Source organism: Lonchura striata, chromosome 6 (assembly GCF_046129695.1).
Source record: "Lonchura striata isolate bLonStr1 chromosome 6, bLonStr1.mat, whole genome shotgun sequence".
Lineage (NCBI taxonomy): Eukaryota > Metazoa > Chordata > Aves > Passeriformes > Estrildidae > Lonchura > Lonchura striata.
Window position 1 is genome coordinate 33,767,329 of NC_134608.1, and position 21,036 is coordinate 33,788,364.

The 21,036-nt window shown below is 43.4% G+C and overlaps 1 protein-coding gene across 4 annotated transcripts in view; it reads left to right on the forward strand.

Moving 5' to 3' along the window:
* The window catches only part of GALNT16 (polypeptide N-acetylgalactosaminyltransferase 16), a 74,594-nt gene that overhangs the window by 48,766 nt on the left and 4,792 nt on the right, over positions 1-21,036 (forward strand). For all 4 annotated transcript variants that reach the window (XM_021547076.2, XM_021547077.3, XM_021547078.3 and 1 more), the window contains exons 6-14: positions 686-807; positions 2,834-2,921; positions 3,902-3,986; positions 5,001-5,104; positions 8,632-8,758; positions 9,681-9,773; positions 11,861-11,944; positions 12,943-13,084; positions 14,350-14,466. In XM_021547076.2, the coding sequence (XP_021402751.1) occupies positions 686-807; positions 2,834-2,921; positions 3,902-3,986; positions 5,001-5,104; positions 8,632-8,758; positions 9,681-9,773; positions 11,861-11,944; positions 12,943-13,084; positions 14,350-14,466 (962 nt within the window). The remainder of the gene's footprint in view (positions 1-685; positions 808-2,833; positions 2,922-3,901; positions 3,987-5,000; positions 5,105-8,631; positions 8,759-9,680; positions 9,774-11,860; positions 11,945-12,942; positions 13,085-14,349; positions 14,467-21,036) is intronic.

The following is a 21,036-nucleotide window of genomic DNA, read 5'->3' on the forward strand; positions in this document are numbered from 1 at the left end:
TATCTATCATAAAGAGATACAATTAAATAAAGTTTTTTCTCATATATCTGCTACAAGCATAAAATACTTTCCCAGTTGCTCTTTAGTTTGACAAACATGTGCTTACTTATTTCTAAAGCTGTCAGTGCACAGCAGGTTTGGAGTGAGGATCTAGAAGGAGAGACAAAAATCACTGTTTAGTTCACAAAAGAGCATCCCACGTAGTGGGATGGCCTGTAAGGAAGTAAGGAGTCATCTAAGAGCCAGGCTGATATCTCTACAGGGCAGACTAAAGGACAATTAGGAATAAAGCGGATAAGCAGTAAGGAAGGCAAAAGGCAGAGAGTAGAATTTGGCCATGGGGAGTTGGTGATGGAGGCAGCAAGGTGCTCAATGGGAGAGCGAGTGAGCAGGCAGCAGCCAAGTGTCTGTGGCGAGTGTTGGAAGAGCAAGGAGCCAGGTGGAAGTTCTGTGTCATGGACAGAAGTGACAGGAGAGGTCATTCATTGTGTGCCAGGAGGGTTCATCTGACTGTCCCCAGGGCATGCCCTGCTCTAAAGCTTCTCTCTGCTCCTGATGGAGATGTGACATAGGAGAATCACCTGCTCTTTCCCTGCAATGGTTGCACAAAGTATTTGTTCTGAAGAGGCTCAAATGTTTCCCTTCCCAACCTTCCTGCTCCTTTGCTGTCCTTTTCTCCTTGTAGGGCTGATTCGCTCTCGGGTGCGAGGAGCTGAAGTGGCAACTGCTGACATCCTCACCTTCTTGGACAGTCACTGTGAAGTCAACAGTGAGTGGCTGCAGCCCATGCTTCAGAGAGTGAAAGAGGTGAGCACCGTGTCCTGCTCTGGCATGGATGGAGCTGGCCTGTCCTGTGCTGTTGGATCCTCTGCCCTCACATGTGTCAGCAGAACTGGTGAGAACAAGGTCTGCCAAGGTACTCCTCAGGCAGGCTGCTCCAGAGGAAGGTACAGCCTGACCTAGATGGGCAAGAGATTCCTGATGGGATTCTGTTCTGCCAGTGTGACAAGGCAGGAGATGCAGAGTGATGGGATGCAATGCTGAACGTTGCAACCACCAGCTTGTACCTCTTGTCTCTTGAAGGCATTGTGCTTCCTCATCCTGTTCACCTGTATGTAGAGCAGCTCCTTGGGCAGCATACACTGTGCAATTTTTCCATGGTTTCCATCTCCCCTGCTGTTGGACCCTCCCCTCTCCTTTGTCACTGCCAAGAATTTCCTTCCATTAATGTTCCGACTGAGCTGCCACCACACATCACCTGCATGCAGGCAGCTTCCTGCCACAGAGAAGCTGCTTGTGACTGCATGGATGTCCCCTTTGATGATTTACTTGGCAAAGGATTGACAGAAGGCTGGAAGAATGAAAATGAGACAGAAGTATTAGCAGCTGTCTCCCTGACTGCACTGCAGAGCTGGAGGGAGAGATCATACAGCTCTGCTATAAGAAAAGGCAGGGGAGAGGTGATGGGAGAATTCCTGCTTGCAAGTAGCTGTGATTGTTCCCCTCTGAAAGGAGGATCCCATGAAGTAATAGGCTTTAGGAAGGGGTGGAGGCTTTAATGATGCTTTGTAAGTATGTCTGATTAGCTTCATATGAGGGAGCAGAAGAAGGTGAAACTTCAGAATTGATGAATTAAAAGATTCTGCTTTTTACTCTTGTTCAATAAAGCCCATAAATGTTTACTTTACTTAGTGGTCTTTAAGTTGAGCTGCAACACCAGCACAGGGGTTCCTAAGCAGAAAAAACCTCAGTCATTTCTTTAGGGAAGGATTTAAAATGCAAAAATCCTGTGTGCTAACTCTAGTATACAATTTTTTAGTGAGCAAATTTCAAATCAATCTATTTCTGACCTACTTTCTACATTCCTGATGTACATCCTATTATAGATTTCAGACTTGCCCTAGCCAGTCCTGGCACTGATTGGCTGGAGTAGTGGCTGGCACACCAGGCTGCCAGATGGGTGCTGGAGTCTCAGGCTGGGCAGACACACTCTGGCTTGGGCCACCAGCACAGCTCAGAGGGGAAAAAACATGAATCCTCTTACCAAGGATGTCCCATCCTAGCCAAGTGTGGTACATCATGAAGAACTATTGCAAGGCACAAAATCAAGATTTGATAGGAAAGGCACAGATGCTGGTAGCTGTCCAATAACAAGGTGCTGTTTCTGGCATTGCTAGCTCAGTTTCATCTTGCATGTCAGCTGTCACAACATCTGTCTTTTAATGCCCTGTCTCATGATGTTGAAAAAATTTTCAACTTCTATGTACTAAAAGGATTGCAAAAGAAAACTGTAAATGTCTATATGCCTTAATGGCAATAAAGTACTCACAATGTCTTGATATTATAACATATACAATGTGTCATATGTATTATAAAGTTTGCACTTTATGAATCTTAAATATGGGGTCTTAAGTCACAGTACTTCTTGGGAAAATGCTTTATTAGGGGTTTGATAATTTCTAGGCTGATGATAATGAGTTCATTCAAGGATGGTTGAGCAGAAGGTGTGCTGTCAATAGATAGCAAAAGCAAGCACAAAACCCTTAGGACAGTGATTGATGCCCCGTGACTTGGGCAGGAAATAAAGAGCTGTTTCTTAGCAGCATCCCTAGGTGTTGGAGTCCGACTCCATTCCCCACATCCATGGAGTGCAGCTGGCTAGTACCCACCATCTCCATGGTTGGATTTAGTGGCCACAGATTGCTTGCACAGTTACCAGAACCCAGACAAAGATTTACACGTGTAACTTTGTGTTTCCTGATCTCTGGTAGCTTTACTGGACATTCAAGTAAGCCTGACTCCTTTATTTGCCCTCTTTATCTCTCTCCTTCAGGATTATACCCGAGTGGTGAGTCCAATCATTGATGTTATCAGCCTGGATAATTTTGCCTACCTGGCAGCATCAGCAGATTTGAGGGGAGGTGGGTATAATGAATGGCTTATGTAAGTTAGACTTGAGGGATGGTACATGATAAATAAGTTGTGTTCTCTTCAGCTTTCCAAGAAAATAGAGTGATGATCTTTCGGATGGGTTATCTGTCCCTTTTTCTCTGCAACTTGCAAAGTCAGATGTTTTGAAGAGTTAGAACAAAACTCAACTAGTATTTTCCTCTTGACCTTGAATCACTGTCATAACACTTAGCAGTTTCAGGACTTAGTTAATTGATTAAATATCTCACTGTGTCCTCACTATGCTGCATGTGCACTGGAGTCTGACAGGCACTTCCAATTGCTGCTTTGATCTGCCAGGCTATCTTGTGGCATCTTCTGAAAAGCATTTACACCTCTCCCCTCACACCTGAGCCCCCTGCAGCTGTTCCTGTGTTCATCCCACTACCTGGTGTCCTTCTACATCTTTAGTGGCTGGGTCTCACTTGTGCACTGCTTGGCAGCCAAGGGCTACCTGTTCTTTGGCTACCCTTAACAATGGTATAAAGTTATTGACTATGCTGTGCTCTACTATCCACCATAGGCCATCTATAAGTAGATGGTGGTCTTGAAAGACATGGTGGGTACAGTGATCTGCAGGTCTTTGTTCCCTGAATACATCACATCCTACAATGTCCTTTTTTAAAGCTTTGTAACTCTGGCTGACAGGGTTTTTGCCTTTGGTAAAACAAACTGGCCAGGATAGAATTACATCTCAGCCTGACAACAATTTCCTGAAGGTGTGGAGTGAAATTGAAGAGAGATCTGTAATGCTAAGGAATGATGGTGCCAAGACAGAAGCTAGTGAGGTCTACATTAGGATAGACTATTGCCATTTTGGGAAGACTGTGAGGGAGGTTAGGGAAGGAACATAGGGACAGCCTGTGGTATAAAGGTGCAGACTAGCACTGAAAGCTAGCAGTACTGTTTTTACAATAAGAAAACCAATTTGGCATGTCTTCTTCCTTTTCAGGGTTTGACTGGAGCCTTCACTTTAAGTGGGAACAGATTCCTATAGAGCAGAAGATGTCCAGAACAGACCCAACTCAGTCTATAAGGTACACTCTGACAGACAGGGTACACTTCTCCAAATACCTTTACTAAGACTTCACCAGCATGGCAAGGAGAGTTCAGGGACTGCTTTGCTGGGGGCAAAATGCCACAGTGTTCACTTCATGATGACAAACACTTCATGGTATTTTCTGAATGCATTGAGGTCTATACCCTAAGTGTGAGAGTACTGCTCTCTAAATATTGTATGACATATACACCACCTCTACAAGCCACCTCTTCTTCTGTGTGTTTGTTCTTGTGTTCTCCCTAACTCAACACTCCGAATGCCTCAGAAATCTCTTTGGGTCTTTTTAATTACCTCCATCTTTCAGATGAAACCATAAAGAAGGAAGCAGATCAACAGTCATCCCACATGGGTAAAGCAGATCAGAAGACTGAATCTTACATAGTAATGTGGGCATAGAATTACTCCCACCTATTAAATCCGCATGTCTACGGACAAAAGAGATTCTGTTGGCTGGAACAGTTGTTGCCAGCCTCACTGCAGGGTACATGGCTCTGAGACATATAGAATGTAACAAATCCTGATATGAAGAGTTAGGGTACTTGTCTGTATAGGCAGACAGCTCTCTATTTGTAGTATACAAGTACCATTTAATTCCTCTGTGTAATTTGTGAGCCTCTGTTTTGTACTCCAGAGCCAACCAGCTTGCTAACAGCAGAGCAGTACATGCAGCAGCCTGTCACACCATGTCTAATTGGTGAACACAGTCATCAGTGTTCATCATTCCTTCACACTGTGCATATTTGTATAAATGCAAAAGACACAGCATTACTCTTGTAGTGCTTGCAAGACCATCTAACCAAAGGCACAAGGATGATCTAGTGAGAGGCATCTTAGAAACCTGCAGCAGGCTCATGTTACATTTCAACTGTTTTTCTCTTTTAAGTGAGGTATGATTTGTGATACCTGGATAATTGTCTGCCCTTTAAAATTAGGTTTGTGGTGCTACATAGATGTATGATTATTTTTTCTGGATTTCTGTTTTCTCTTCCAGAACCCCTGTCATAGCAGGAGGCATCTTTGTGATTGACAAGTCCTGGTTTAACCACCTGGGAAAATATGATACTCAAATGGACATCTGGGGAGGAGAAAATTTTGGTGAGTTCAGGATGTTTCAAGGGAATGACAAACTAATGCAGAACTGCTTCCCAGTCTTCATTGCTTTTCAGAGTTTTTTGTGAGAGATCTGATCAGCATGTCGGTGTAAGGTTAGGGATGTGGTCAGGTAATCCCCAAGGTGGTCAGAGCTGTATCGCTGTCAACTTAAAGTGTGTGCTCAGGGCTACACTCTCCTACAGGCATATGTGCTATTATACAGGAGCTAGCATACAACAAAAAAGAAAGATGAGCCTCCTGGTATTTAAATTGTTGCTTGTTTTTGGAGAATATTCCTCCAGTTCTTCACATGACAGTCTGTGTTGCCGCAGCTCTGAAGTGGGCAGCCACTCCTGCAGCCTCTTATACCTGTTCCTCTCTTGCAGTAAGTCTGAATTGCTCTCTCAGCTTGACAGGTCAGAGATACATTTTTCCTAATTAAACAAGTCTCTTTGTAAATGGAATTTGGTTACAAATAGACTCAGAATGCAAACATTTAGAAGCAGGCTAGGGGGCATCACAAACATCTGAGGAATTCCCAGGTCCAGTGTAGTCTGTCCACTCACATGCTGGTTTAGGGCATGGGTGCTTGAACCCATCTCCTTGCACTTAATAGTGGCACAGATATACCAGGCATCACTTTTTGCCCCATGTAGAAGGGATGCTGCCATGTCACCAGCTGCTAATGACAAAAGCAAGATGAGTGTTAAAGAGTGGTTCATGGAGACCTCAAGTATTTGGGGCAATAATTTAGAAATGGTGCAGATGGAGCTGAGAAGATAAAAGCCTTACTTTTTGTTGTCAATTTAAGTAGATTTCTCTGTAGCTAACACTGCAAAAAAATTTGTTTCTATAAATTCCATAAATGTTACAGCTATGTAAATAAAACCTTTCAAAGACGGATTTATATGGTGTTTCCTAGTACCTGGAGAACCAATTAGAAAGAATGAAATAGTCAGGAAGAGGAATCCTTTGTTTCTTGAACACAACTGGGAGAACTGCCTCTTTCTGAGATGGTTTTTAAAACCATAAAATAATATTTTGGGCTGATAATGGACTCTCAAGGTGCCACATTTTAAAAACAAAATATCTAATAATGAGTGTTCTCTGTTTTCCCAGATCTTGATTCAGTTTTATGGTATTCCTTATATTAAAAAGAGATATTAAATGGTGCTGGCATTGGAATCTCAACAGTCCTAGTGGCATCAGCTAAGCACTGTGGCAGAAGTCACAGGAAGCCTTTACCCAGGCATGAAGATCCTCTCCCTTATGTCCCTCAGGAGCAGAGCCAAACTGAGCTCCTTGCCATCACTAGCCCTGCTCCAGCTGCACAGCCAGCCACCTGGCCATTCTGCCAGCCTCTGAGCTGTGACTGTGTAGAAGCTGTAAACCCCAAAGATGGAGAAGGAATATTTCTTAAGGCTTTTCTTGTCTGCTTCTGCCCACCTGGGAGTCCAGTGTTATAATTTGGTCCATATGTCAGTAGCATGATGCTAAGTAGAGCTTTCTGCCGTAAGTAGCAGATAAATTTTTGGCATGCTTACAGCCATTCTTCCATACATGATTACCATATAGAGGTGATCAAAACCACAGAATTGCTCCATAGAATTTGCTTCATTCTCCTTGAAATAGCTCTTGTAAAGCCTGGCAGTGGCCAGGCCAGGCTGTATGTGACTCAACCATGTACAGGGCTTGCCAGTTTTGCCTTGTTAGGAGGTTTTTCTGTAAATTCAGTGTCTCTTGTCACTTGTCTCATCCTCCTTTAAGTCTGTTGCTGCTGAAAGCAGAGGGATAGAAACCAACCTGGATTTGACAGCAAAATGTATTAATTTTCCTGAAGAATTCAGAATGGTTAATTTAACCTCTTAAAAGACAGTTTACAATATTTAATTAAAAACTGGGTTTTCTGATCAAGGAAAAATATTGATAATGTTCTGAAACATTATTTATACTATATTCTACAATTTTGAGTGGTAAGGGTTTGAATTAGGTCCTCATTTGCAGATGGGATGAGAGAGTGGTTCTGTCTAAGATGGTGTGAGAAATCCTCTCTTTGGAAATGGATATCACTTTCAAGTTAGACATGCCAGACTGAGAGTTCTGGTTCTGTTGTAGGCCAAAGTGAGTCAGAAGCTCATTCCAGGAGAGCAAATGTCAGCTGGACACATCACCAGACAGAAACTTATGTCTTGGGGTTTTTTTTGTTTGTTCCTAAAATCCCTCCTCTCTTCAAATCTGAAACTCACTGTTAAAAAGAATCTGAAAATAATTAGCTCTGAATAATAGTCAGGAGAAAAAAGCACTAGTAAGAAATATTACAAAATGCAGTCTAATAAAATGAGATTTTTAACTGAGAAGCTACATTAAATATGCCATCTCCCCCCACCCTGCAACTCGCTGTTTGAACTACCTTTCAGTATGCAGAGAGGAAAGCTATGGAGAAAGATGAAGGTTGGGAAGATATTAGTGTGTGTACATGGTTTCAAACATCCATTAGATCTGGATACATAATTTCTTTTTAATTTTTAAGCATCAGAGCAGCATAAAAGCATAAATTGGGCATTACTGGAGGGAGATGCCAGCTGAGTAAAGTTTTTGAAGTAATAAGTCTGTACAATATGAAGCCCTTTTGGTAAAGACTACCAAACCACCCAGCTAATTTTCATTTTCCTCCTTCCTTCTCTTTTCATCACCACATGAATTGAAAGTGGAAAACCCCTCTGGTTTGGCAGTGATTAAAACAGTGAGGACAGACCCATAAGCTTGAGCAAGGTCACATACCTTCTGTGATGCAAATAAGTGCCTGCACATCAAAGCTCCATGCTCTTCTAATCCTGTAACAAAATGTTGAATCTAGCTTCAGGATAGGGTGTATTTCTTCGAGTAGCAGGATTCTCTCTGTATTTTCATAGTCATTCTATATGAGGCTGGTATCTGCTCTGAGCAGTTCCCCCAGCAGCGGCAACATGGTCAGTTGCTCTAGTTCATTAGTAATAGAGCCGGCCAAAATGAGAAGAAGGAACTATTGCAGGGTGGATAATATAGAGGTATGAGGGAGAGGACAGCTCTAGACATTGACTCCCTATACCCTCATCTTGTTCTATTCTTTCCCCTTGTCTTCTAAACTCCCTTTCTTCTTCACATGATTTGCTTTATGTAGTAAATTCTTCTTTTCTGAACGTCCACATTCAGCGGTGAGAGTAACAGAAATCTGAAGCAGGGTGTGTGTGTGTGGGAGTGGTCTCAGTCTGTTGCCAAATGCCATCCTGAGCAACCTTGAAGACCTGGTCAAATGCAAAGGTGTCTCACTGAAATGAAACCAAAGAGGAGCAGGACTGGAGAAGGCTTGGAAGTCCCTGAGCTGCGATGGTTGCCTCCATTTTAACAAAGGGAGGACAGTTTCTCTGTTCTCACCATGGCATTGCTTTCCCTGATTTTGCTCTTGCAGGCAATACACCTAGAGCAGAGGGGCAAGAAAATTGCCCTTCTTGGAACTGTTGCAGCTGTGTGACTCTTGGGGTCTCTTCCAGAGCTCTCTTTCCGAGTGTGGATGTGTGGTGGCAGCTTGGAGATTGTTCCCTGCAGTCGAGTGGGACACGTATTCAGGAAGCGCCATCCCTATGACTTTCCGGAGGGCAACGCACTGACTTACATCAAGTAGGTGTTGGGTGGTTCCTGGTAGCAGCCAGGCTACCTTCATGTTGGGCATGTCTAAATAAGTCTGGATTCTTTTTTGTGCTTTTCCCTGGTGACAGAGAACAGCTTGTGGCTGAGCATCTGTTCTCAGGGAAGGATGAGTTGCTGTTTGCTGTGAACAAAACCTGTTCCCTTCTCTGCTGTTGGTATTAGAGTCTCTCATTCCTTCTCAGTCTCTGGTGAGGGGCATGGGGAGCAATATGCCAGAGAGACACCCTGGCCATTCACAGATGCTGCCCTGTGACATGTGTGGGGGTATCAGCAGACCTTGGATGTCTCTGAGCTGTACGTGCTCTAAGATAAACCCTGAGGGCACCTTCTACTGCAGGACAGATGGGAAGACAAAAGAGATGAGATGAAGTGCTTGACAATGAAAGTGGTCAAGCACTGCTTCAGGACCCCAGAGAGGTGGTGAAATCTCCATCATTAGGGATTTCAAAACTCAACCAATCAAGACCCTGAACAAAATGACCGAATATGAAGCTAGTCTGATTTGGGTGGGAGGCTAGATGTTAGACAGAGCTGCTTTCCAAGCTGAATTATCCCATAATGTTATTCAAATCTGGGAAAAGGGAATACTGTAAATGAGTGTGATGGTGACATCAGACCTGATGCCTCTGCAGGGGAAGTACATGTGAAAAAGTCATGGTAAACTATGACTAATAAATTTTTAATTTCTGAAGTGTTCGTGCAAGGCTTTGTAGACTTAAAACAAGCAATCTCTCTCCATCCATGCTGCCTACTCAGTTTCATGTTTGGGACTGTCCCCCACTACCTCCTAGCAGACAGGCCTTGGGTCTGCCCACCCAGTGCCTGCTGACTGGGAGGGTGGGTTCTGCAGCACAGCTTCTTCTCAGCACAGCATCTGCTCACCCCCGTGCAGGAACACCAAGCGCACAGCAGAGGTGTGGATGGATGAATACAAGCAGTACTACTATGAGGCCCGGCCATCAGCCATTGGCAAGTCGTTTGGAAGGTAAGCTGCCCCAGACTTCCAATAGGAGGGCTCGGGTAAACCCCTTGGTAGCAAGAAACCATTTTAGGTCTTCTCTGGGGCTAAGTGTGAGAAATAGAGGTGCTCTGAATGCCTGGTTTGCCAGGGAGGTTGTAGCTTGAGTGTCTGGCTGATGGGGTTTACTTCTAATTCACTTAATTTTTTTCCCTGGTAACACTGCATAAATCATTTGTTAGCAGAAGGCCAAAGGGATCTGTAATGAAATTAAAAGATCAGACATTTGAAGAGGCTAGACAGGAATATTTCTCTATCACAGCATGCAGCTGTTGTGGAAATGTGAGCTGTATATTGAGCTGAAGTTCCTGTGCAGATGCAGAATCCCAGGTCAAGCGTGGCTGGCTGGCACATGGGACATGTTGCACTTGGTGCACTCCCCACTTTCCTGATGGATGGAGGCTGGTTTGCCTGTTTGTAGGGCAGGAGTGAGCATGGTTGATGGTAAGATTTAGAAACACAATCTGCAGAATTGTGCTTCTTACAGCACCTTTGCTAAAGCTCTTTTCAGGCCATGTGGGATTCACGGTTACCAGCTTAACAGTTCTCTGCGACCCAGAAATCAGTGATGGACACCAAATCTGGGATGAGAGGAGAGCTTGCTGTCTGTGCTCTCAAACCCCTATGACTCCCAAATAAATGTAGAAAAACCCAGGAGTGCTGCATTTCTGTGGGTTATCTGCCTCACAAAAGGCTATTGTATCAGTGTAAGGACTTGGCAAATGTGGTTGTAGCTCAGACGTGTAGCTGTTTGCACAGGATAATGATGCATCTCCTATTTATTTATGACAACCAGATCACTTTTCTTGCTGTACACTTTGCTTTATTACCATGATGCATTACATATCTTCATAAAAGTAGCTTTGCCTACCTGATTTATCAGTCCTTGAGCTGACTGCAGCAGCTGGACTGGGACCACATAGCAAGTAACCCTGCTGCTTGTGAAGGAAACCAAACTATTGCATATTGTGTGTGGATATATTACTCATGTGTTTTAGTGGCAAAATCTTCAGTTCTTGTTTACACAAACTACCTAGTGACTTTACTGGCAGCATTGGCTGAATAAAAGCTGGAGCAGAGCATAAGACTTTGATTTCGGGCAATTTCCTGTAGTAACAGCTCTGTGAACCTGCATTAAATCTAGATTTTAGAGTGCAAATGGCTTTGACAACATCACTGACAATTGGCCCTAAAATGGATCCTCCTTCCCCTCAATTTTGGTGTGAATATAAAATCTCAGAACATTCCCCTGAAGTATGTGGCCTCATGTATATGTACAGTGGCCTCTGTGGGCTGAGGATGGAGTGGTACATGGGTACCATTGAAATTCCTTCCCAACACACAAATGTAGTGTTACAGTCTAAAGACAAGAATTCCTGGTTTCGCTGCTCAGTAGGGACTGCTGGAGGGAAATCCTCTTCTTCAGCCAGCTAAACCAAACAAATCAGCTGTGGGAGGACTGCCACAGCAGGTAGCTACTGAGATGTTAAGTTAATCTCCCCTTTTACTTCTACCCTTTCTCCAAACCTCTTAAAAAAAAAATAATTAAGTTCTTCAGGTCTCAGTTCTCCAACCTGAGCCTAGACCTGCCATGAGCTAGAGACATGCTTTAGCACACACAGATGAATCATCTGTATGTACCTGAGCACAAACACTTTCTAGGTCTTTTCAGCAGCTGATTGTTGTGCTGGTTTCATGGTATGCCTCTACAGGGGTGCCCAGAGGCACAAACGCTTTCCTGAACTTACAGCAATTTTACTGCAATGTATTATTTAACAAGGTAGGACCTGGGCACTGCCATTGCTGTGAGCCAAAGGAAGTGCGGGAGCAGCTCTCTGAAGGTGTTTGGTTTCCACTTCTATTTCCTGCCACTTGCCTCTCTCCTCGTCTTCACCTCAGGTCACTGCTAGTGCTCTGAACCCAGCAACGATTATGTGGGAGAATGAGTAATGGCAAAAAGTAATGTAATTTCCCTCAAACCTCCTGGCCAGTCTTCATTGTTCCCCTCCCTCCTGTTCACTGCCTTATTCTCAGCAAACTGCCTGTGTTTCCAGTGTTGCAGACCGGGTGGAGTTGCGACACAAACTGAAGTGTAAATCCTTCCAGTGGTATCTGGAGAATGTCTACCCTGAGCTCAAGTGAGTCAGTTCTTCACTTGTAGAAATCTCGGAGGGATTTGGGAGGTGGGTCACAATGAGAAGATGAACCTTAACAGCAGTGGGCAAAACAGTGGGTTTGGAAAAGGTTTTCTCTATTCCTCTTTTTGGTGAGAAACTTTGTGTGTTTTCCTGGCTTATATTATCACAGCTCTGCAAAAGGTGTGCCTTCTGTTCTGCCCCACACAGCTGTCCCTTGGAGATGTGCAACAGTGGTGTTTTCAGAGATGTGGGGTGGAGACAAGTGCCAGTGCATGACACCTCTCCATTTTCACTTGGTCTCTGCCCACTGGATGCTCTGTCTGGAGGAAGTTGAGCCAAGTAGAACTGGACAGTCTCAGCACAGAGGTTTGGGTGGTTCAGAGAAGGCTCTAAGGAATGCCAGAACCAGCTGTCCCTGTGGCTTCCCCTGCCCTGGGTCAAGACACAGTAGTGTTGTGTCCTTGCTCAGCTGGGAGGCAGCCTGGGTAGAGCTGTGTTGTTGACATGTGCAAACCAGCACACATCTTTACACCTCAGTAAAGGCAACACATTTTTACGTCTCAGTTTGTGGCTGGGAGTGGAGGCTGAAATATCCAGCTGTAGTCTGGTCTTGACAGATCTTTCCTGCATCCCTACCAATGAAGCAAGAATATGTGTTAGCTGGGGAGAAGACTGGAAAAGGGGGAGGAAGAAGCAGAAGAAAGCAGTATAGATATGGCTTTTTGCTGGAAAGAGCCTCTTTCAGAATCATTGCATTAAACTGCTTAGGGTACCCCTAAAGATCCTGGTATGCCTTCTGAAACAAACCAGTCCTCTGACCAAGTTCTCACTTGATTTTTGCCTCCTCCAGATATTTCCAGTGGACAGCATGATATTGTTCATTTTCTGTCAAATATAGGGAACTGTTTCAGTCAGGGCCAATTAAGCCCTTATAAATGTGGAAGTATTTTGGTCTTTTCCCTGTATCAAGTACCATGCAACTGTCACTTTACTTCAAGGATTCCTGAAAAAGAGTTGATTCCAGGAATAATTAGACAAGGAGAAAACTGTCTGGAGTCTCAGGCACAGGATATCACAGGGAATGTGCTGGCTGGCGTGGGAAACTGTAAAGGGACGGTGAACAATCCACCAGTCACTCAGGTAAGGCAGGCTTCAGTTTGGTGCTTTGTTCCTGCTCCTACTCTTTTCATTTCCTGAATGAAGAGGCATCTCTGGCCTTGGTGGTTTGATATGGAGGAAGGAAGAATTTGACCCTGTAATGATTTTAGTAGTAAGCAGAAAAAGAAGCCCATCTCGCAGAGCTCTATTAGCTCAACAGACTCAGCAGTCAGGCATAGAATGTGAAGGTTTTCATCACTCAGGGACAAGAAGTGTTTAGATGCTCAAGGAGTGACAGATTCATTGAGAATCATTTGGGGCTGTGCGTGGCTAGTACCCTGACATGTGGGTATGAGATTTTTTGGGATTAGAAGCATTCCTTACTCTGCCAGCTCAGCTGTAGCCACAGATGACTTGAATTGTGCCGTATTGCAGATGTATTCCAATATAAAACACAAATGGAGTTTAAGTAGCTGACCCCAGTGGCAGTAATGTGGAGCAGTTCTCCTAAGTGCATTGGAGCTGTGATGGTATATACAAGCTGAAGATCTGCATTCAGACTCTCTGTTGGTGGGTGAAAGCAGCAGGAAAGCAGCTTGAGAAAGTGAAGGGTCACAGTAGGGTATTTTATGCCAGAAAATACATATTCACATCTGTTAACTGTTGGAAACTACTTTGCAGCCAGCATTCAGTGCGCCATTTAACCTGACTCATTGCTCTGTGTCATTAGCATTTGAAATCTCTGAAACTTACTTCATTTTGTATTTCTTCCTTGGAGAAAGTAGACTAGGAACATTTGATTGGAACAGGTATCCATCTAGTCAGAGGAAGGAAAAAATTAATCAACTTGTCCCTTATGCATGCTGGTGATATATGGATATGCTTGCATGTGTTTTGCTTTGCTTAATAATCTATAGGTCCCAGACACCTGTTAGAGAATGTCTGCTGTGTAAAATATGCAGAAGCAGTTGCACGTCATGTATGTCAGGGCTTGGGATCCTCCTTGCTTTGTAGGCCTGAATCTGTAAAGTTGCAGAGCCAAGAATTGTGTGGGATCCAGAGTTAATCAGACACCTCAGATAGTGAGGGGAGCCAGCTGCAGGTTTTGAAATGGTCATGATGCACCAAGGCTGAGCTTAAACTTCTGATCAGGTAATATCTGTTGTGGTAGTCTTTCCAGGGAGCCTTTTGTAGGAAGAGAACAAAAGATTAAGGTTTTTAAAATGTCTTGATAAAAAAAGCTCTCTTCCCCCTCATCTGATTACTGTTGAGATCCTAATGGAACCTTTCTTTGTCTTATTCCAAAGGAGTGGATATTCAGTGACCCTTCAATTAGACAGCAGGACAAGTGTCTTTCCATTGCCTCCTTCTCTACTGGTTCTCAAATCACACTGGAAGCTTGCAATCAAAAAGATGGCAGACAGGTGGGTAACTGTGCACCTCTTTCTAATGCCTTCATTGCCACATGCCAGTGTACCTACATCAGTGCAGGCAGCAGGGGCAAGCCCAGTACTATCACAGCACATTAAAGTCCTTTCCATCTCTGCATCTCCCTCTGTGGTTTGTTTTGTAAGCTTGGATGTGTGACAGAGTGTGTGACCAAGCAAGAAGTGCAGTATGTGGGTGTCTGCTCTGCCTGGGCCCTTGGCAGCATGGTTGGCTCCAGCTCAGCAGCACCCCAACTTTGCTTCTTATCGCTGGCCAGGGTCTGTGTACAGACCACGAACAGGACGGGACCGCGAGGAACGCACCTCGAGCTGTTATTTTCCAGCATTGGTCTCATTACATGGTTATGACAATGGGAAGATGCCAGCAGCTCACATCCCCGGCAGCAAAGAACTTCATGTGGCAACTTACTTCAAAAGTTTTTTGACCAATCACACAAAGCAAAAGCATATTGACAGTAGATTTATGCACCCACTACAAGCACACGTACCTTTTATGAAAAAAATGCTTGCTTATTTTAAATACAATACCTGCTTGTAAGTCTTAAGATACATTGCACAGAGCTCCATTATTAAGCTTAGAACTTGCTAATATCTTGCTAGATATACTTTTCTGTAGCTTAGGGAGTTATTCTATCCAAGTATTAATACAGACTATTGTTTTATTTGTCCTTACTTTTCTACTTCGTTTATAACTTTTCTGCTGACAAATCTTATGGCTACTGCTTAGCTCTAACCACAGTTCTGCTGTCTCTGAGGCCTGCCTTTTGTAACTTGCCCAAAACCCTCTGATTCCCACACTTCTTGGGTGAGTTTATGCGAAGCCAGACTGGTGCATGGATGAAACATAGCACCAAAGTGAGGTAGGTGAGGCAACTGCCTTCCACCTTCCACCTAAGGGAAGGGTGGTGTGTGCTAACATTTTTTTATTTAATTTGAAGTGAGATACCTGTGTTGTTCTTTGTGCTGTCTTTGGACATGTGAGCAGACCTTTAAAACTGAGTGCATGCAACTCATTTAAGAGATACTGACTTACAAAAAGCACTGTATGCTGCTCCCTGAGGAAAAATACACAGCAGCAATGTTCCCAACAAAATGCAGCTCATGCTGTTTCCAAGATGTGCATCCCTGATCTGTCAAGACAAATGAATCCTTTTGCCTTACAACACTAGGTAAGAGATGGCCTCTGCAATGGTGAGGGTGCCCTCAACAGAGATGTGATGTGCCTTTTTGTCAGAACTGGGCAAAGCACAAAAGGGAGCAACACAACACTGGCAGACAGCAGATTGGACTTGTTTCATGCCTAGCTCCCATGCTTCCCCCTACACCAAGAGGGAACAATTTTTCTGTCATCTAAGGCTGTGCTGATTCTGTGCTTTTCTGACAGGTCTGTAAACATGTCAAAGACGGCCCAGAGACAGCTCAGCTTTGACCAGTTTTCAGCAGCATTTTATTTTTTCAGTACTTTCTAATGCAATATGAATCCTTGAAATTAGTTCTTCCTGAAAGAAATAACTGAAATTCAGTCCTGCCCATTTATGGAAAACCTGTGTAGACTTTCCTCTGGAGGGTTGGTTAATGCAGAAATGCCTTGAAGAGTTGTCACCATGAATACACTGGGAAAACTCTGAGTTTGGATTAATCTGCAAGGGTATCCCAGATGGGATGTGCTTGCCTGCTCCTTTTTCTTGTTGGCAATCACTCATCCCATTTCTGTGTAATTAGGTCACTTAGTTTCTCCTTATGTGCCTCGCAGTATTTTCCTCCCTGGCAGCTGAGAGGACTTCAGCAGCTGCCAAAATCAGCTGTCTTTCCCTGCTTCCTCTGCCACAGAAGGACAGGGGTCCCTCAAGGAGGGTGGAGTCCAAGCTGCATCAGAACCCAGAAGAGTGATTAATCCACAGTAACACAAGCAGGCTTATTTTGCTGCTGGAATAGGATTTATTGAGTCTTGATGTGTTGATTATATACAGGCTCATTATAAAGACATACACACACTTAAGAGTGTGAGCTGTTGTTTTCCATTACCTTATGAGAGCAAACTGCACTTACACCAAGGACTTGACCTAGCAGATGATTTAACCAACTGACTATAAGCAAGGATTTTGTTTAAGCATTTGAAATAATTAGAGACTGATTTGAATTGCAGCTGCCATTCCAAACTGCCTTGCAGCTGAATGGATAAGGTGAAGTGAAGCAGGAGAAATGCATTTGAATTCTTAATGTAATTTGGTTTTAAATGCTCTTAAACGTTGGGGTCCTTTTTGTAGTCTCAAACTCCCATTTCAGATTTCTGCTTATAAAGCCAATTCTACTTGGAATGCTCAAGTTTGTTGTGTTCCTAGGGAATGTTGTTATGATTCTTTCTTTCCATAAGCACAACAGTAATTGTTGTTAACACTGACATTAGATTTTAATTAGCTAGAAGTCTGTCATCTTGCAAATTATTCTATTCTCTCTCTTCCTGATATTTGAGAGGTTGATTTCCAAGAAAGAGCAAAGCTGGAAGGAACAAATTCCCTCAGTTGCCCTACAGCTTGCCTTGTCTCCCTATGGACACTCACAGCCCAAAGTACAAGTGCTGGGGGAGAGCAGTGCTTCCACACTGCTTGAGTGTACCCACTTCTCAGTTCAAGTGGGCTTCTCAGAAAGTCAGAGGAGCTGAATGAAAGGTGGAGGGAGGGCAGCTGAGCTACTTTGCAGGCTGGAAATGAGAAGTAAGAGCCCTGAGTATGTGATGTGGTCTGAGTAGAGGAGGGTGAGCCATGAGCAACTTGCATCACACACCCACACACATATCCTGAGTAATGGAAGCCCAGCTTTGAGCATCTTTCCTGTCACTGTCATCAGAGATCCATGATGAAAGATGTTTGGATTTTTCTGGATGTAGATTTCATGTCTGTGTCTGAGTCGTGAAAAAGCAACATTTCTGAGAAAAAATGGTATATGTGGTAGCTTTTGGTTTTTAGTGTCCCAGGATTAGATTGGTTAGATCATTATGACAGCACCATACAGCTCCTAAACTTGGTTTCTGCTTTCAAATATACTGAAGCTGTGCTCATGCTACACAGCTGTTCTGCATTAAGCATGTCCCAAGGACAGATAATTTTTTGTTTGAGTGCTAACACCAGTCCCTCTGACATACAGGTAATACCCTAGCAGAGGTTTTAAGGTATTGTGATTTGTGTTTAGAGTATTAACTCAAAATAAGTCTAGAATTTTGCAAGCAGGAGGACATGAGACAATAGTCACACTTCAGATGATTTTTGGTGCTGTCAGACTCCCTTGGGTTGAAAGAAACCAGAAATGAAATCTATTTGGCAACGTGATCCTGTTGATCATTCAACAGCAACAGCTGGCACTGCTAACAGAAGACCAGCCAAAAGCTATTCTGCATAATCAGAGCTAGATTTCAAACCAGATGGATGTTATCCATAATGTTATTTGGAGAATAGCATTTTTAGTGGAATGCACAATAAATTATTGCCTTCAGCTTTGTTTTTTTGGCTCTGACTGACAGTAGGAGTGGTGTTTTAATTTCTGTTATAGTGAGGACAAATAGAAGGCAAAGTGAGAGTCAGACCCTAAAACAAGAAACTGAAAATGAGAAACATTGGCACAATATTTCCCAACAGAACAAGAAATGCTGAGAAATCCTATTAAACAGCTATATTTCATTAAAATGTTCTGAAGGAATGTGACCTCAGCCTGAAAATGAGGACACTGAGTGTTCCTGTGAGACAAACACTATTTGAAATCCTGTGTCCCTTTGTATGTCATTGGGAATTTTTTCCCACTTCTCAGTGAATATTACCTGAAGATGAATGCAACTTTATATAGAGTATCCAAAAAGAAAAGCAGAGAAAGCCTGTATATTTTGAAAGCACCTGACTCAGCACCTTCATGACAATAAGTAGGTAAAACAATACTGGCAATATGCCATACCTTGAGAGTAGTTTTCAGGAGACAAGAGTTTCTCTTAGTTATGATTTAGTTTTACAAATTTAAGTCCTCTAAAAAAGACAGTACTTGCTGGATGCTGATGTGAGCTTCTCCATCTTCTGTCCCTGCTCATATATTTAAAATTTAGTGTTCAAGACCAGCTTCAGGCTGCCCATGGCTCTGCAAATACACTCAATTACAATTACAACATCCTTGGCTACTCCAGTTATCAGCTCTCCATACATTTATGTTTGAAGTGTCTCAGTTCTCATGAACAAAATTTGCCTTTCTCAGCTGTGCTTCTTTGAACTTGGCCAATTCCATTGTTTCACAGTTAGGATTTTGAGAGAAACGCTGCACTGCCTGGATTACTGAGGGTTAAAAGAAAACTTTTGGTTACCTGGAAAAATTAAAATTAGACTAGTATAAATAATTTCAGCCCTTGTATATATTGGATAGAAGACTGACAATTTCTGACTTTTCTCTTAGCTATTGCATGTGGAATGCTTCTATCCAGCCACCTAAAACGAATTTGAAATTATAGTTGAAAAAGTGGGAAAGAGAAATTTGCAAAAAACTGGGGGGAATTTTGAGTTGACACTGGGGAAGAGGATCAAGACACAATATTTCAAAGAAAAAATTGATTTTTTTTTTTCTGCCTCCATCTTCACTCTGAACATACTCTGAGCAGTAAACTGTATTATCTCCATCTGCATGAGAAAGGGAGAGCAAAGAGGATTTTTCAAGCCAAAATTTCTCAGATTGTGCAATGCCTGTATCTTTCAAAAACTCTCCTTCCACATACAGTCCAGTCATAATGTCTGAGTGTAGAAGAGAGGACTCCCTGTAATGTGCATGCAGGAGGTGTCTACTCTTTATTTTTTTGCTAAAGATGGTCATTACTGCTATCATTTAAAACTTAGCAGTCCAAGCTTCCCTTGTGGTCTGTGGAGAAAGCTGGGCCCTCCCAGAATGGGCCTTTACCTTGGACCCCTCCATAACTATGTCACCAGGTAACTAGTTTAGAATAAATTGCTCATTTCTGAGGTGGCTGACAGTGGGAGATGAGTGTCCTATCTCTTGTTCCTATCCCTTCCTACCACCCACCCTCATGAGAGCTCTCAGATATGATGTATTCCTGCAGGGCAGGATGTTGGGCTGTCTTTGATAATCCTGTGGTCTGCAGTCAGGTCTGAAAGGTTCAGGTGAACTCAGGGGAGTTGCTCTGGTATCTCAAAAAAGCAAAGTAGGATCAGAACAGGTAAAATTTATCATTCTGAAAATAGCCCATGCATTTGAGATGAGAGGCCCTACTTTGGCTTTTACTGTTAGTATGCTTTATAACAGCTTATATACATGGCATCTTCTTGCAGCCCAGATGAGCCTCACCTTCAACTTTCACCTTCTCTCCTCCTTCCCCCTCCCTATCCTTGCCCTACTTTATTTTGAACAAAAGGATCTGTGGTGACTTAACATGCTGGGTTTTCCAGTGGTGTGACTCACTGGGAAGCTGATTGATTTTGTTAACAGCAGTAGATGTGCTCTGGGGAGTGTTTTGGTATCCTGCTGAGCCTGTTGCTGCAGACTCTGTGCAGACATCACAGTGGGTACCTGCTCAGCATGGATGGATGGGTGCCACAGTAGCAGGTCTCTCATCTGAAGGAATAACATGAGCAAGCCTCCAGTGGTGCTAGTTTTCTGCTGAACAGAAAGGGCAAAGAAGAAAACCAGTCTCTCTTGGTAGTTGGCCTTGTTTTCCATCTCAAATCTCAGCACATTCTTTTACAGAAAGTGAGCTGTGGGGTGTGTGGGAGAGGCAGCTGGCAGGCTTCTTCTTGTACATGCGCAGCAGAACGTGGAGAGAGAATTCACAAATACAGAGAGGTAGTGGGAAATTGCAGGGCAAGAAGTGTGCTTTGGAGAAGGTCAGACTGTTACAGACTGGGATGTCTGTAACAATGGAAGACTGTCGTGCAGCACTGGCACCAGCCAGGCACGGGGTGCAGCTTGCCCTCCTTTACACTCCATCATTACAGATGCTGCTTTATGATATTCACTCTTCCTCAGCTCTTTGTAGGGAGGTTTGTGCCAGATGGGAGCCAGATGGCTCTGGGACCTGTGTAGGCAGTGGGTTGTAGCAGCTGGTGAGGGCATTGTAGTGCAAAGACTGCATTGTATCTTCCTGTCCATCATCACTGCATTCCTCTGCCCCCTTCTCCGTTAAAATCAGCTTCTTCCTGCTGCACAAACAGCTCTCCTTTAGTGTTGTCCTGTCAGACAGGGCTAGCAATACTGCAAATTGATGCTGCCTCTGGTATTTACACTTGATGAAATATGTGATACAGAAGCAACAGATTACTCTGGGCTTTGCAACTGCCCTGCCCTCCAAGGCACATAACAGCTGCCAGCAATATGTGAACATAACTAACTATTTTAAAGCACACAGCATGTGGCAGTCCTTTTTCTATGCTACCCAAGAATTAAAATGTTGGTAGGTTTTGACATTGTCCAGATATTGCAGGAAATTTTAAAATTCCCTTTGCGTATCTTTTCTACAATACTCTTGAGGTCCATCAGTATTGTCAAACTGTTTCTTTTTCTTTATCA